This window comes from Camelina sativa, chromosome 8 (assembly GCF_030686135.1).
Source record: "Camelina sativa cultivar CO46 ecotype springtype chromosome 8, ASM3068613v1".
NCBI classification, from domain to species: Eukaryota; Viridiplantae; Streptophyta; class Magnoliopsida; order Brassicales; family Brassicaceae; genus Camelina; species Camelina sativa.
Genome location: NC_141887.1, coordinates 23,805,695 through 23,820,878, shown reverse-complemented (window position 1 = coordinate 23,820,878; position 15,184 = coordinate 23,805,695). Strand labels below are relative to the sequence as shown.

The following is a 15,184-nucleotide window of genomic DNA, read 5'->3' as shown; positions in this document are numbered from 1 at the left end:
GCATCGTTTGTCAAAAAAAAAAAAAATCCAATTATCAGCATTTACCATGTAAAAGCACCCAAGAAACAGTAATTTCTGTTTAGATCTAATAACAAAATTTCACTAATTTGGTTAATAATCTTGAAAATTTGATAAATTAACCATAAAGATATAAAAATATATCCAAATATTTGATCATTAGTATATTCATTAGTATATTCATTTTTAAGGTAATGATTTTATTTAATATATTTAATGTAAAAGGATCTTTAAGATAAAGAAAAAAATTCAAATTATAGTAGTAAAAAAATATACTACCAATTAAAGCCAGCAAAAAAAGGAAACAAAGAAAAAAATAAAAATAAAAGGGAGAAACTGAAACGCGGAAAGGAGGCAAAATCGTCTCGTCGCCGTCTTCCAAGCTTAAAACGAAGAATCGCACCACGCGTTTCGATTTCTCCATTGTTATTATTGATTCAGTCAAGCTTTTTCTCCGAGAAATTTCCAAGATCTACTACATGCTACTATGAGCCTCCGCCACCGCACCGTCCCGCCGCAAACTGGACGGCCGTTGGCGGCGGATGCTGCCGGAATCGAAGAGGAGCCTTATAATATCATCCCCGTTAACAATCTCCTCGCCGACCATCCTTCCTTACGATTTCCCGAGGTTCGTGCCGCCGCCGCTGCTCTTAAAACCGTAGGGGACCTTCGTCGTCCGCCGTATGTTCAATGGCGTTCTCACTACGATCTCCTCGACTGGCTCGCCTTGTTCTTCGGTTTCCAGAAAGATAACGTTCGTAACCAGCGTGAGCATATGGTGCTTCACCTCGCGAATGCTCAGATGCGTCTCTCGCCCCCGCCGGATAATATCGACTCTCTCGATTCCGCTGTTGTTCGTCGGTTTCGTCGGAAGCTTCTCGGTAACTACTCTAGCTGGTGTTCGTATTTGGGGAAGAAATCTAATATCTGGATCTCAGATCGGAACCCTGATTCGAGACGTGAGCTTCTCTATGTTGGACTCTATCTTCTCATATGGGGAGAGGCTGCGAATCTTAGGTTTATGCCTGAATGTATTTGTTACATCTTCCATAACATGGCCTCCGAGCTCAACAAAATCTTAGAGGACTGCCTCGATGAGAACACCGGTCAACCTTATTTGCCTTCTCTCTCAGGCGAAAACGCTTTCTTAAACGGCGTCGTTAAACCTATTTACGATACAATTGGAGCTGAGATTGATGAGAGCAAGAACGGTACAGTTGCGCATTGTAAGTGGAGGAACTACGACGATATCAATGAGTACTTCTGGACGGATCGATGTTTCAGCAAATTGAAATGGCCGCTTGATTTGGGAAGCAATTTTTTCAAGAGTAGAGGCAAAAGTGTAGGGAAAACTGGTTTCGTGGAGCGCAGGACGTTCTTCTACCTTTACAGGAGTTTCGATCGTCTTTGGGTAATGCTAGCATTGTTCCTTCAAGCTGCCATTATAGTAGCTTGGGAGGAAAAGCCTGAGGATAAGTCGGTGACAGTGCAGCTGTGGAATGCTTTGAAGGCAAGAGATGTTCAGGTGAGACTTTTGACCGTGTTCTTGACCTGGAGTGGTATGCGACTCTTGCAGGCTGTGCTGGACGCGGCTTCACAATTTCCTCTCATTTCGAGAGAGACCAAAAGGCACTTTTTCAGAATGTTGATGAAAGTTATAGCTGCCACAGTTTGGATCTTAGCTTTCACAGTCCTCTACATTAACATCTGGAAGCAGAAGAGGCAAGACAGGCAGTGGTCCAATGCTGCGACGACTAAGATATACCAATTCCTTTACGCTGTGGTGGCCTTCTTGGTGCCCGAAATTCTGGCTTTGGTTTTGTTTATAATCCCATGGATGAGAAACTTGCTGGAAGAGACCAATTGGAAAATATTCTTTGCTTTAACTTGGTGGTTTCAGGGCAAAAGCTTTGTGGGTCGTGGTTTGAGAGAGGGTTTAGTGGACAATATCAAGTACTCGACTTTCTGGATCTTTGTCCTAGCTACAAAGTTCACATTTAGCTACTTCCTGCAGGTTAAGCCAATGATTAAACCCTCAAAGCTGCTATGGAACTTAAAGAACTTAGATTATGAGTGGCATCAGTTTTATGGTGACAGCAATAGGTTTTCTGTCGCATTGTTATGGTTGCCCGTTGTGTTGATATATCTGATGGATATCCAAATTTGGTACGCAATCTATTCTTCGATTGTTGGTGCTGTTGTTGGGCTGTTTGATCATCTGGGGGAGATCAGGGACATGGGTCAGCTTAGGCTGAGGTTTCAATTCTTTGCTAGCGCTATTCAGTTCAACCTAATGCCTGAGGAACAACTCCTGAATGCTAGAGGTTTTGGTAACAAGTTCAAGGACGGCATTCATAGGTCAGTCTGTGGAAGCATGCTACTGATATTCCTATATAATTTACTGTACAAAGCTTGACTCGACTGTACAAGCTGTGTAATTTTACTTCTGTTAAACAGATTCTCTGCGTTTAGTTCAATTTTACAATATTGTAATAACCTTGAGGTTGTGTGTCTGCAGATTGAAGCTAAGGTATGGATTCGGACGGCCGTTTAAGAAACTCGAGTCGAATCATGTCGAGGCCAACAAATTTGCGTTGATCTGGAACGAAATCATCTTAGCTTTCAGAGAAGAGGATATAGTGTCTGATCGAGAAGTAGAGCTGCTGGAGCTACCAAAGAATTCCTGGAATGTGACGGTTATTCGCTGGCCGTGTTTCTTGTTGTGCAATGAGCTTTTGCTTGCACTGAGCCAGGCTAGAGAGCTGATAGACGCTCCTGATAAATGGCTGTGGCACAAAATATGCAAGAATGAATACAGGCGTTGTGCTGTAGTTGAGGCATATGACAGCATCAAACATCTATTGCTCTCAATCATCAAAGTTGAGACTGAAGAACATTCGATAATTACGGTCTTCTTTCAGATGATTAATCTTTCCATTGAGTCAGAACAGTTCACCAAGACCTTTAGAGTGGACCTGTTGCCAAAGATTTACGAAACGCTGCAGAAGTTGGTTGGGCTGGTGAATGATGATAACAAGGATAGTGGGCGGGTGGTGAATGTTCTGCAGTCTCTTTATGAGATTGCAACTCGGCAGTTCTTTATAGAGAAGAAGACAACTGAACAGCTGTCTAATGAAGGGTTGACTACTCGTGACCCAGCCTCAAAGTTACTGTTCCAGAATGCTATTAGGCTTCCTGATGCAAGCAGTGAAGACTTCTACCGGCAGGTTAGGCGGTTACACACGATTCTCACCTCTAGAGACTCTATGCACAGCGTCCCCGTGAATCTGGAGGCGAGACGGCGGATTGCGTTCTTCAGTAATTCACTTTTCATGAACATGCCTCATGCACCTCAGGTTGAGAAGATGATGGCGTTCAGTGTTCTGACGCCATATTACAGTGAGGAAGTTGTATACAGCAAAGAACAGCTTCGAAATGAGACCGAGGATGGGATTTCAACGCTTTACTACCTGCAGACAATATATGCTGATGAATGGAAAAATTTCAAGGAACGGATGCATAGGGAAGGAATAAAGACAGATAGCGAGTTGTGGACAACCAAACTGAGAGAGCTCAGGCTTTGGGCTTCCTACAGAGGTCAGACATTGGCACGTACAGTTCGGGGGATGATGTACTACTACCGGGCACTTAAGATGCTCGCTTTTCTTGACTCTGCGTCTGAAATGGATATTCGGGAGGGTGCTCAGGAGCTTGGTTCAGTGAGGAGTTTGCAGGGAGAACTGGGTGGTCGATCTGATGGGGTTATCTCTGAAAATGACCGATCTTCCTTAAGCAGAGCAAGTAGTTCCGTGAGTACGTTGTATAAAGGCCATGAGTATGGGACTGCATTGATGAAATTCACATATGTTGTGGCGTGCCAGATCTATGGGTCTCAAAAAGCAAAGAAAGAGCCTCAGGCAGAGGAGATTCTGTATCTGATGAAGCAAAACGAAGCTCTCCGTATTGCATATGTGGATGAGGTACCTGCGGGCAGAGGAGAGACTGAGTATTACTCTGTTCTGGTGAAGTACGATCACCAGTTGGAGAAGGAAGTGGAGATATTCCGTGTGAAGCTACCTGGTCCGGTGAAGCTGGGCGAGGGAAAGCCAGAGAACCAGAATCATGCAATGATCTTTACCCGTGGTGATGCTGTTCAGACCATTGATATGAACCAAGACAGCTATTTCGAGGAAGCGCTCAAGATGAGAAATTTGCTCCAGGAGTACAAACATAATCATGGGATCAGAAAACCAACTATTCTTGGTGTCCGGGAGCATATCTTCACGGGCTCGGTCTCGTCGCTGGCGTGGTTTATGTCTGCTCAGGAAACCAGTTTTGTCACTCTTGGTCAGCGTGTTCTTGCAAACCCGCTGAAGGTCAGAATGCATTATGGCCACCCTGATGTATTTGATAGATTCTGGTTCTTGAGTCGAGGTGGCATCAGCAAGGCTTCCAGAGTTATTAATATCAGTGAGGACATCTTTGCCGGGTTTAATTGCACATTGAGGGGCGGAAACGTCACCCACCACGAGTATATTCAGGTTAGAAAGAGTCCACTGTTTGGATTATTTATAACTAACTATACTGCTACAACGATGATATAATTCAGGTTGTTTATCTCCTAAATACAATGCAATTTGCATAACCTTTGTCTTTGTGCATTTATTCAGGTTGGAAAGGGTCGGGATGTTGGACTGAATCAGATATCAATGTTTGAGGCTAAGGTAGCGAGTGGGAACGGAGAGCAGGTTCTTAGCCGAGATGTGTACCGGCTTGGTCACAGGCTTGATTTCTTCAGGATGTTATCATTTTTCTACACAACGGTCGGGTTTTTCTTCAACACGATGATGGTCATTCTTACTGTTTACGCTTTCCTCTGGGGACGGGTTTATTTGGCTCTCAGCGGGGTTGAAAAGTCTGCTCTAGCAGACAGTACAGACACCAATGCCGCACTTGGGGTGATCTTGAACCAGCAGTTCATCATTCAGCTCGGTCTGTTCACTGCCCTGCCAATGATTGTTGAATGGTCTCTCGAGGAGGGTTTCCTTCTGGCGATATGGAATTTCATTCGAATGCAGATTCAGCTTTCATCTGTCTTCTACACATTCTCGATGGGGACCAGAGCTCACTATTTCGGTCGAACTATTCTCCATGGTGGGGCAAAGTATAGAGCCACTGGACGTGGATTTGTTGTGGAGCACAAGGGATTTACTGAGAACTACCGACTGTATGCACGCAGTCACTTTGTGAAGGCTATTGAGCTTGGGCTGATCCTCGTAGTCTATGCTACACACAGTCCAGTAGCCAAAGACTCGTTGGTTTACATAGCCATGACTATCACCAGCTGGTTCCTGGTGATTTCATGGATTATGGCCCCATTTGTGTTCAACCCATCAGGATTTGACTGGCTGAAGACAGTCTACGACTTTGAAGATTTTATGAACTGGATCTGGTACCAAGGCAGAATCTCAACGAAATCTGAACAAAGCTGGGAAAAATGGTGGTATGAGGAACAAGACCACCTGAGGAACACCGGGATAGCAGGAACAATTGTGGAGATCATCTTGGACCTCCGGTTTTTCTTCTTCCAGTATGGGATTGTATACCAGCTCAAAATTGCAAGTGGATCCACCAGTCTTTTGGTCTACATGTTCTCATGGATATACATCTTTGCCATTTTTGTGCTCTTCCTGGTAATCCAATACGCCCGGGACAAGTATTCTGCAAAAGCTCACATACGGTACAGACTTGTGCAGTTCCTCTTGATTGTGTTTGCCATAATGGTGATTGTTGCTTTGCTGGAGTTCACGCATTTCAGCTTCATCGATATCTTCACGAGTCTTCTTGCATTCATCCCAACCGGCTGGGGAATTCTGCTGATCGCACAGACTCAAAGGGGATGGCTGAAAAATTACAGGGTTCTCTGGAACGCTGTCGTCTCTGTTGCTCGCATGTATGACATATTGTTTGGGATACTCATAATGGTGCCAGTAGCTTTCTTGTCGTGGATGCCTGGATTCCAATCAATGCAAACGAGGATATTATTCAATGAAGCTTTTAGCAGAGGGCTTCGCATCATGCAGATTGTCACTGGGAAGAAATCAAAAGGCGATGTCTAAAGTTGAAGAAAAAACGGTAAAGCTCCCTTTTGTTCTCAACACCTTATGTTATGATTGTTTAAATCTTGAATTCCACACTGATGCGGGCTTCGAAACTTGTGTAGGTCTTACAGTAAATGGTTAGTTTAAACAAAGCTATTGGTATGCGGCGATGGAACCAGTTGGAGGTTAGCTTTCCTGAAACACGAAGTCAAGTTCAGTTTGGAAAACTCAGATGCTCATTACTTATTTCTTTATATATGTTGAAACAGGTCGTTGGAGAGGTTGAAGGAAGGAAGGTTATTCGGTTAGATCATCGGTTTAGTGAGATATATTTATTATTGTCAGTGTGGTGTGGAGGGAACTCTGATTCTTGTATGGTTTTTGTTTAAAAGGTACAGCAATTGGTGTAGTGTAGGGCGTTTTGTGTATTTGTTCTCCTTCTCTCATTGTAGAGCTTTAGAGCATTTTTTAGTTTTAATTTAATTTTGCTATCTAATGTCATCTTGCAGAGAGCTTTATCCACATTTGACACATTTTAGTTTCAGATTCGTCTTCGCCTTCCTCTTAGTTTGAGATGCTAGGCCATATATTCTACGATCCACTTTTGTCTATTATCTGTTTCTGCTTGTCATTTTCTGAGGTTTTTTTTTTGGTTTCGTTTATTTTTATGATTCAATCCAAAATCTAAATTAAAGGACCACAACACCACTCTGTCGGTTTTGACTTTTCTATTTGGATCTTGATCTTCCTTTGTCATAGAATATATATATAAAAAAAACAGTGTGAATTGGAGAAAAACGAAAAAAGAAATTACAAATTGAGAAACCAAATAAGCATCTAAAGCCACGTGTCAAGAAATAGTCGAGGGATGAACGTGTTTGTCTGCAAGATCTTTGATCTAACGGGAAAACTTGAAATCGACAAAAATAATTTAATAAAAAATTCAACTACTTCTTCTGGGGCCATCAGCATCTATCTTCTGTGTCTCCTTTTGATCCTTATCATTGTAGTAAGAGTCAATCACTCAGGGGAGGGGAAGCTATTGGGTTTCTCTTGACATTTAATTCGATTCGATCCAGATTTTTTTTTTTTTTTTTAATTTCTCGCCGGAGAGAAAAATTATGGAAGACCCGTTGATTGGTAGAGATAGTCGTGGTGGTGGTACGGATCGAGTTCGTCGATCAGAAGCTATCACCCATGGTACTCCGTTTCAGAAAGCTGCTGCACTCGTTGATCTGGTTCTCTTTTTCTCTCTTACTCCCTACAATTTTCATTTCTTTAATTTTTCTAAAATGTTTCTTTATACATCGATTAGAGATTCTTAATGTATTTATCATTTGAGTAGCTGAGAAGTCGAATTGTTTATTCTGAATGATTACTTCATAACTTAGCATCATTGTCTGGTTGAAATTGGGGAAATTGAGTTATTTGTTGTCTTATTATGTCTGAAACGTTTGTTGCTTCTTTTCGAGAGATGTTCTTTCTTTATCTTTTTGCTGATTTGGGAAACTTTTCATCTTTTATGACAAAAACGATTTGTGTGGGTTGACTCTCTAATATGTGGTATAGGCTGAAGATGGTATTGGTCTTCCTGAGCAAATACTTGATCAGTCGAGCTTTGGGGAGTCTGCTAAGTATTACTTCATCTTCACACGCTTGGATCTGATCTGGTCACTCAACTATTTCGCTCTGCTTTTCCTTAACTTCTTTGAGGTCAGCACATTTCTTTGGTATATAATAGTATACCAACCGTTTCTTAAAAACTTAAGAAAATCACAACTTGAAAGTAATAAATACTCTTGCCTGTGTTGTTGTGAAGCAACCACTGTGGTGTGAAAAAAATCCTACACCATCTTGCAAAGACAGAGATTACTACTACCTGGGGGAGTTACCGTACTTGACCAATGCAGAATCCATTATTTATGAGGCAAGTAGTGAGCTTATGTCTTGTTTGCCTTTGATTTTCGCTATAGATGCATAGGTTTAGTGCAGATGGGCTCATGAGATACATATACATCCACTTGAAAATTTAAAACTTGAATTGCCTTATATTTGTTTTCTTTAAATCCTGAGAAGCCTTAAGTTGTTATTCAAGACTAGTTTATCTCGTTTAATTAGTTGTTTAGAACTTTATATCAACACACACATCTTATTTTGGATGTCTTTATTGTGCTGAAATTATAATATTTTGCGCTGTCCAAATAGGTGATTACCCTGGCTATACTCCTTGTTCATACTTTCTTCCCGATATCCTATGAAGGGTCCCGGATCTTTTGGACAAGTCGCCTGAATCTAGTGAAGGTATTTCCTTACTAGCCACTTCACAGTTTTGTGCTTCTTTTTTTGTTTTCTTTTTGAGTGATCAGAAAGTAAGAAGAGTAATTCGTCTTCGTCATGATTTCAGGTTGCTTGCGTGGTAGTTTTGTTTGTTGATGTGCTGGTTGACTTTCTATATCTGTCTCCTCTGGCTTTCAATTTTCTTCCTTTTAGAATCGCCCCATACGTGAGAGTTATCATATTCATCCTCAGCATAAGGTATTAGTAGATCCTTGCTTCTTTTTTATCAACTACATCTACATGAATTGTATGTCTTTATATCTCTATAGACAGAGTGTTATGAGCCTTAGCTTTTGATACAGATCTAGTAATAGGACCCGTCGTTAGTTAGCTAGAAAACAGAGGAACAACTAGAAAACAGAGGAACAACTAGAAAACAGAGAGACGTAAACTTAAGCTTCCTTTAACCCAAGTCTCTTGCTTAGAGAATTAGGTTAATGTTGGAAGAAGATTATTATTGATGTTTAGGAACCTATTTAAAGATCCCATACAACCGACTTTAACACCTTAACTAAAAGTAAAACTACCAAAACCCAGTTCTAAATAGAAAAGGAAACATAACATTTTTAAAGAACTAAAAGCTTCTCAATCCTTCCTCTTCCTTCTATGATACTTAATACCAAAGTGTGTATCACAGAGAATGCATGACAAATGAAGACGTGTGATTGTTTCACCTACTTTTCTTCCTATTAAATTCTGTACAGGGAACTTCGATACACCCTTGTCCTTCTGTCTGGAATGCTTGGCACATACTTGAATATCTTGGTCAGTGGCCTTCCCAATCATTTTTGACTTTCAGATAGGGTGATGAACTCATATTGATCATTCTCATCTTATGTTATAACTTTTTGAATAATTTCACAGGCTCTATGGATGTTGTTCCTACTATTTGCTAGTTGGATTGCTTTTGTTATGTTTGAGGACACACAGCAGGGCCTCACGGTCTTTACTTCTTACGGTGCAACTCTTTATCAGATGTTTATTTTGTTCACAACATCCAACAATCCTGATGTCTGGATTCCTGCATACAAGTAAGTATTAGGTGAAACCCCATTTGTGTCTCAGTTTTCTTGTATTGAATTGCATCCAGTAATTTAGTGACTAATTTGTTCTGTCTTGTAAGGTCTTCTCGCTGGTCTGCGGTGTTCTTCGTGCTCTACGTGCTAATTGGTGTCTACTTTGTCACAAACTTGATTCTTGCCGTCGTTTATGACAGTTTCAAAGAACAGGTGGATTGATACTTGATGTTTTTATGGTTCTTATGTCAACTTTTAAAGCAAAAGCATTAACATATTTCGACACCATGTGTCATATCATATGTATCCTTTTGCAGCTCGCAAAACAAGTATCTGGAATGGATCAAATGAAGAAAAGAATGCTGGAGAAAGCCTTTGGTCTTATAGACTCAGATGTAAGTTCATCCACGCATAAGGATTACATTAACTCCTAGAGATATGCGGGGAAGTTCCCCTTGGGAAAAAATCTTCCTGAAAGGAGAGTCTTGTTAACCACTTTGCTGAGCATATATATTCTTCGTTCTTTATGTTATGTTTTAACAGAAAAACGGGGAGATTGATAAGGACCAATGCATTAAGCTCTTTGAACAGTTGACTAATTACAGGTATGTTGCTATGACCTTTAGTATTTTTTGTATCTTTCCTATGTATCGAAAAAGGATATGGTTTTTATATACTTGTTCTTGGTTTCTTCCCTTTTATTCTTTTAACTTGTGAGACCTGATATGCATTCCTTTGTCCTTTTAGGACTTTGCCGAAGATATCAAAAGAAGAATTCGGATTGATTTTTGATGAGCTTGATGATACTCGTGACTTTAAGGTAGAGATCTGCGAAGGAGGTGGCACATATGATCAGGGATACACCTTAAGATTACTATTCACATACACTTTTTGATGAATAACAGATTCTTTTCCCCTGTTTCCTTTTGAGCAGATAAACAAGGATGAGTTTGCTGACCTTTGCCAGGCCATTGCTCTAAGATTCCAAAAGGAGGAAGTAGTAAGTCCACATATACTTTATTTTTTTTCTGTCAAAATTTACTTACCTCCACTATATTTTTACATAAGCGATCCTTTGTGTTTTCATTGCAGCCATCTCTTTTTGAAAACTTTCCACAAATTTACCATTCGGCCTTATCACAACAACTGAGAGCCTTTGTTCGAAGCCCCAACTTTGGCTACGCTATTTCTTTCATCCTCGTTCTCAATTTGATTGCTGTCGTTGTTGAAACAACGGTATATCATGTTCCCATAAAGTGTAATTTTTGACATGTAATTCCTAATTCTTTTATATAAGCCACAACATATTTTGGTATGCAGCTTGATATCGAAGAAAGCTCGGCTCAGAAGCCATGGCAGGTTGCCGAGTTTGTCTTTGGTAAGAATTTGAATAGCTTTCCACTACTACCTTCTCTCCATTTTTCTCTTATTTCCTGTGTTATAACGCTGAGTAAAGTAGTTTTTTTTGGATTAATATTAGATTATGATGGCCAACTTTTATCGACCACCTTTTCAGGAGTTAAGTTTTTCTCTTATAAATGTTTTCACAGGTTGGATATATGTGTTAGAGATGGCTCTAAAGATCTACTCATATGGATTTGAGAATTACTGGAGGGAGGGTGCAAACCGATTTGATTTTCTAGTCACATGGGTCATAGGTGACCTCTTGAAGCAGCAATTTCATCTTGTTTTACTGAGTGATTGATTGTCTATGCTATAATTGATTATCTTTGTATCCACAGTTATTGGGGAAACTGCTACCTTCATAACTCCAGACGAGAACACTTTCTTCTCAAACGGAGAATGGTGAGGAATAACTATGACAATATTTGTTACAAGGGTTTTGTTTTGTACTAATCCTGACTATGGTTCTCTTCGGTCATTGATAGGATCCGGTACCTTCTCCTTGCAAGAATGTTAAGACTGATAAGGCTTCTTATGCACGTCCAGCGATACCGAGCATTTATTGCGACATTCATAACCCTTATTCCAAGTTTGATGCCATATCTGGGGACCATCTTCTGCGTGCTGTGTATCTACTGCTCTATTGGCGTACAGGTAAGTCAGACTACTGAGTTTTTTTTCTTCTTTCTGAATAATCCATGCTTACATATGTTGAAGCCGTGGTCTTTCTCTTCGTTTTTGCTTATATTAAGCCTCTTATAGCTTCATCTGAAAGTTTTAGGAACCACTGAACAGCTACTTTCATGTGTTTTCACTGTCTTCTCTCGGCTTTGATTCCTATACCAGATATAAAACTTTCTTTATTTCATTTATATATAGTTGTTTGGGGGGCTTGTGAATGCTGGGAACAAGCAGCTCTTCAAAACCGAAATGGCTGAGGATGAGTATCCTTTTTGACTTTATGAGAACCATTTAATGCCCTCAACATAGTCTTACTTAGTAGACCTGTTCTGTTCCTGTGGTTGCTAGTGAGTATTTATTGTTACGGGAGAAAAATTTCCAGTATATGGTCGTTTCTTGACTGGAAAAACTCAGCTATCTATTGTTCAACTTCAACGACTATCCCAATGGAATGGTCACACTCTTCAATCTGCTAGTTATGGGTAACTGGCAAGTATGGATGGAGGTAATTTCACTCTTCTGTTAGACCCAGTTTTAGACTCATTATAATGTCCAAAAAGAAGCATCGCAAGATTCATTGGAGCTGAGGAGGGCAATGCTAGATGTGACTGTAACTAGGTTCCTTCTTATTACCAATCACTATGGTGCAATAGTTTAAACTACTCTTAATGGTGTTTTCTTCAGAGCTACAAAGATTTGACGGGGACGTGGTGGAGCATAACGTATTTCGTCAGTTTCTACGTCATCACTATTTTACTTCTGCTGAATTTGGTGAGTTTCACTGACACCATTGCCTACGATCTCAACCAACCAGAGGCCGTGATTATTGTAATTGACTGATTATGCGTGTTTGTTTCAGGTTGTTGCCTTTGTCTTGGAGGCGTTCTTTGCTGAGCTGGATCTTGAGGAAGAAGAAAAATGTCAAGGACAGGTTAGTTATCGTCTTTAACTCGCCAAAAAGTTACTACACAGAAATGTACAGATGTTCGAGAGATTGCAAAAGTAAAAAGCCTTTGATACGTGTTTAATCCGCAATGTTTCTCTTATCTCGTTATTGTATGTTGCAGGATTCTCAAGAAAGAAGAAACCGGCGTCGATCTGCAGGGTAAGTAGAGAGATCAAATCTTAGGTTGTTAATATTCACAGTAGACTCAAAAATTCTGAAGCTTTGTTTTGTTGTTAACTTGTTATAAAGGTCGAAGTCCCGGAGTCAGAGAGTTGATACACTTCTTCATCACATGTTGGGTGATGAACTCAGCAAACCAGAGTGTTCTACTTCTGCTGACACATAATAATAAATTAAAAGAATCGTAAAAATAATTATTTACTTTTCTTGTGGATTGGATTCTATATGAAGAGATAGTAGTAGAATCTAGAAGGTGACTACATTTTTTCTTCTTTTGGTTGCATATTTAAATATTTAACGATTGTGTTTTACGATTTTTTGGCTTTTCGTCTTCTTGCTACTACGTAGTAGTAGCCCGTAGTGTTTGACATCAGACCTTTTTGTAATGTTTATTTGCTCTGACTTTGATATATTTTTTTTCTTTTATTTATTTCTTCAAGGCCGACATTATAAATAAATAAATAATCCAAATCACTAAATACTGTAACAAATAACCCAAATTACGAAATCTAGGGTTTTCTACTATTCCAATCATGGATTCGGGATCAAGCAAGACAGAGGCCGAGGGGGTGCAAATCGCTTCCACGGTGGCGGAGACCGTAGAGACAACCACTGGAGAATCCTCCGGCGCTTCCTCTATGAGCAAGGACATATCCGACTCTGACGACAATGAAAGCGACGAAGAAGACAAGGGAGGTTCAACAAGCGATCATCCAGTATGGTTAGTGGATGAGATATCTGGAGGATACTTTTCACCAGATTCAGACTCTTATACGGACGAAGAAGACGAGCGTAAAGCCCGTCTTTACCGACGGAACCTCCACTTTAGCGATGTTCGTATACATACATGATTCGAAAATTTTAATATAGTAAAAAAATCAAATGATATTTAATTAATTTATGGTGAAATCTGTTTTTGGAGGTTTTAGGGCTTTCTGGTGGAAGAAGGGACTGGTCCTCCATCTTATCAATGCCGTGGTAGTATAGGTGCAATCAAACTTAAATCTCTGGACGATGAACATTCTCCGGTTGAAGGGAGGACACAGCTTCAATACGCACAAGACATGGCCATATTGTCTCTTCGCAAATACAATGCCTTAAACGTAAGTTTCATTATTGCTATTTTTTTGACATTTGTTTTATTGGTTTAAGAGATGTGGGAATTTGTGGCTGTACATCAATTGATTGTTTTTTTTCTTTCAGGAAACCGATGTGAAATTGGACCATGTTGTAAGAATGACAGGTTCTTCTCCTGGTTCGTGGACTGCTTCGTATATCAGTTTCATGGCGAAAGAGTCTGACGAGGATGATACTCTTGTAGAGTATCAAGCCAAGGTTGCCAAGAAGAAATCAGAACGCAAGACTTATCCTATCTTTTGCAGGCCAAGTCCCAAGCTAAATCCAGATATGTAGTCTAAAATGTCTTTTCTTAATAGCTTTTGGTTTTGGATTTCTTCAAACGCATCTTGGTCCAAGCATTAAATAGTTGTTTTAGTGCTTAGCTAGACATCAGATTTATGAATCAAAGATTTTACAGATATGTTTTCCAAAACTTGAGTAAGAATAATAATATGAATGAAAAAGAGAATACTAAAAGAGTAGTATAAAATATGGGTGAATGGATTGTTGCCTTTTTGCTAGAGGCGTTCCTTACTCAACTCAGAACAAGGACAATCCATGATGACACGATCTGCCAAAGATGTTGCCTGGAAAAACAAACCATTAACCATATGATCTTACACTTGTCCTTTTGAGCAGGCGGTTTGGCGTTCGGTGCAAACAAATATTGGATGCATGCATTTATTCTTTTCGGATATTACTGATCAAAAACATAAGTATGCTCCTCTCAACCTGCGAGAAAATCAGTATATGGAAATCAAGAAATGATTTTCTCTTTATGATTAATCGTAGTCCAGATTGTGAAGCAAGAAAGGGAGTGATGTGACCCCGGACTACGGACGTGGTTCACGGACGGAGGATACAGCAGAGCGGATCGGAGAAGCGGTTCGGTTAGGGAGGAGAATGGACGCGAATGGACGCAGAACAGCGGACGTACGGACAGACGGTCGGATGCGGTGGACGCTGCCGATAAACGGACGTACAGACGCGACGAATGGACGAGTGAGCGGGTTGAACGCGAATGGACTAGAGATTCACAAGGAGATACTTGACTCGTTCGGCTCTAGTTAGGAAGCAGATGGGAACGGACGCTGCGTACGGACGTACGGACGGACACAACGGCTGAACGGACGGTGGATTGAGTCGACGACACACGGGAGATGGCTCGGCCCGTGATACGGTCGGACTAGAAGGTCCTGAACCCGGTTCTTGAACCTTCTAGGGTTTCTCTAGAGCCAAGTCCCGGACTTGAGCGGCAGAGAGGAGTGAGACAAGAAACAAAGATCCAATCTTTGGGAAAATAATTTCTATATTCAAGTCTTCCTTTTACAATGAGGGTTTAGGCCTTTATATAGGCAAGCTTACATAAGGGAGACACTAAA

General features: G+C 40.5%; 3 protein-coding genes and 1 non-coding gene across 4 annotated transcripts; all 4 read left to right on the top strand.

The window, feature by feature from the left end:
• The first annotated feature begins 269 nt into the window (after window positions 1-269).
• LOC104707729 (callose synthase 12) lies at window positions 270-6,663 on the top strand. Its single transcript, XM_087462122.1, has 5 exons — window positions 270-2,376; window positions 2,537-4,559; window positions 4,689-6,153; window positions 6,242-6,304; window positions 6,389-6,663. The coding sequence occupies exons 1-3, from the start codon at window positions 506-508 to the stop codon at window positions 6,135-6,137; spliced, it is 5,343 nt and encodes a 1,780-aa protein (XP_087318248.1). The 5' UTR covers window positions 270-505; the 3' UTR covers window positions 6,138-6,153; window positions 6,242-6,304; window positions 6,389-6,663.
• LOC147940383 (small nucleolar RNA J33) lies at window positions 3,637-3,714 on the top strand. Its single transcript, XR_015564912.1, has one exon. It is a non-coding gene; the product is annotated as a small nucleolar RNA J33 (small nucleolar RNA).
• Window positions 6,664-6,874: 211 nt separating the features above from the next.
• On the top strand, window positions 6,875-13,109 carry LOC104707727 (two pore calcium channel protein 1-like). The gene is made up of 23 exons (XM_087462120.1): window positions 6,875-7,357; window positions 7,689-7,832; window positions 7,939-8,046; window positions 8,325-8,420; window positions 8,524-8,654; window positions 9,161-9,221; window positions 9,321-9,487; window positions 9,580-9,685; window positions 9,790-9,867; window positions 10,016-10,077; window positions 10,220-10,292; window positions 10,407-10,472; window positions 10,565-10,708; window positions 10,793-10,850; window positions 11,023-11,130; window positions 11,215-11,278; window positions 11,362-11,530; window positions 11,756-11,820; window positions 11,972-12,062; window positions 12,242-12,328; window positions 12,417-12,488; window positions 12,625-12,662; window positions 12,753-13,109. The coding sequence occupies exons 1-23, from the start codon at window positions 7,241-7,243 to the stop codon at window positions 12,847-12,849; spliced, it is 2,202 nt and encodes a 733-aa protein (XP_087318246.1). The 5' UTR covers window positions 6,875-7,240; the 3' UTR covers window positions 12,850-13,109.
• A 42-nt stretch (window positions 13,110-13,151) lies between these two features.
• On the top strand, window positions 13,152-14,235 carry LOC104707725 (uncharacterized). Its single transcript, XM_010424147.2, has 3 exons — window positions 13,152-13,516; window positions 13,613-13,786; window positions 13,887-14,235. The coding sequence occupies exons 1-3, from the start codon at window positions 13,217-13,219 to the stop codon at window positions 14,094-14,096; spliced, it is 684 nt and encodes a 227-aa protein (XP_010422449.2). The 5' UTR covers window positions 13,152-13,216; the 3' UTR covers window positions 14,097-14,235.
• Window positions 14,236-15,184: the final 949 nt, after the last annotated feature.

Excerpts from the sequence above, each read along its gene's own strand:
- LOC104707725 (XM_010424147.2), top strand. The coding sequence starts at position 13,217 with ATGGATTCGGGATCAAGCAAGACAGAGGCCGAGGGGGTGCAAATCGCT. Across the intron at positions 13,517-13,612 it reads GGAACCTCCACTTTAGCGAT|GGCTTTCTGGTGGAAGAAGG; the intron begins GTTCGTATACAT and ends TGGAGGTTTTAG. Across the intron at positions 13,787-13,886 it reads GCAAATACAATGCCTTAAAC|GAAACCGATGTGAAATTGGA; the intron begins GTAAGTTTCATT and ends TTTTTCTTTCAG.
- LOC104707727 (XM_087462120.1), top strand. The coding sequence starts at position 7,241 with ATGGAAGACCCGTTGATTGGTAGAGATAGTCGTGGTGGTGGTACGGAT. Across the intron at positions 10,473-10,564 it reads GATTCCAAAAGGAGGAAGTA|CCATCTCTTTTTGAAAACTT; the intron begins GTAAGTCCACAT and ends TTTTCATTGCAG. Across the intron at positions 11,531-11,755 it reads ACTGCTCTATTGGCGTACAG|TTGTTTGGGGGGCTTGTGAA; the intron begins GTAAGTCAGACT and ends ATTTATATATAG.
- LOC104707729 (XM_087462122.1), top strand. The coding sequence starts at position 506 with ATGAGCCTCCGCCACCGCACCGTCCCGCCGCAAACTGGACGGCCGTTG. Across the intron at positions 2,377-2,536 it reads TTCAAGGACGGCATTCATAG|ATTGAAGCTAAGGTATGGAT; the intron begins GTCAGTCTGTGG and ends GTGTGTCTGCAG. Across the intron at positions 4,560-4,688 it reads CCCACCACGAGTATATTCAG|GTTGGAAAGGGTCGGGATGT; the intron begins GTTAGAAAGAGT and ends GCATTTATTCAG.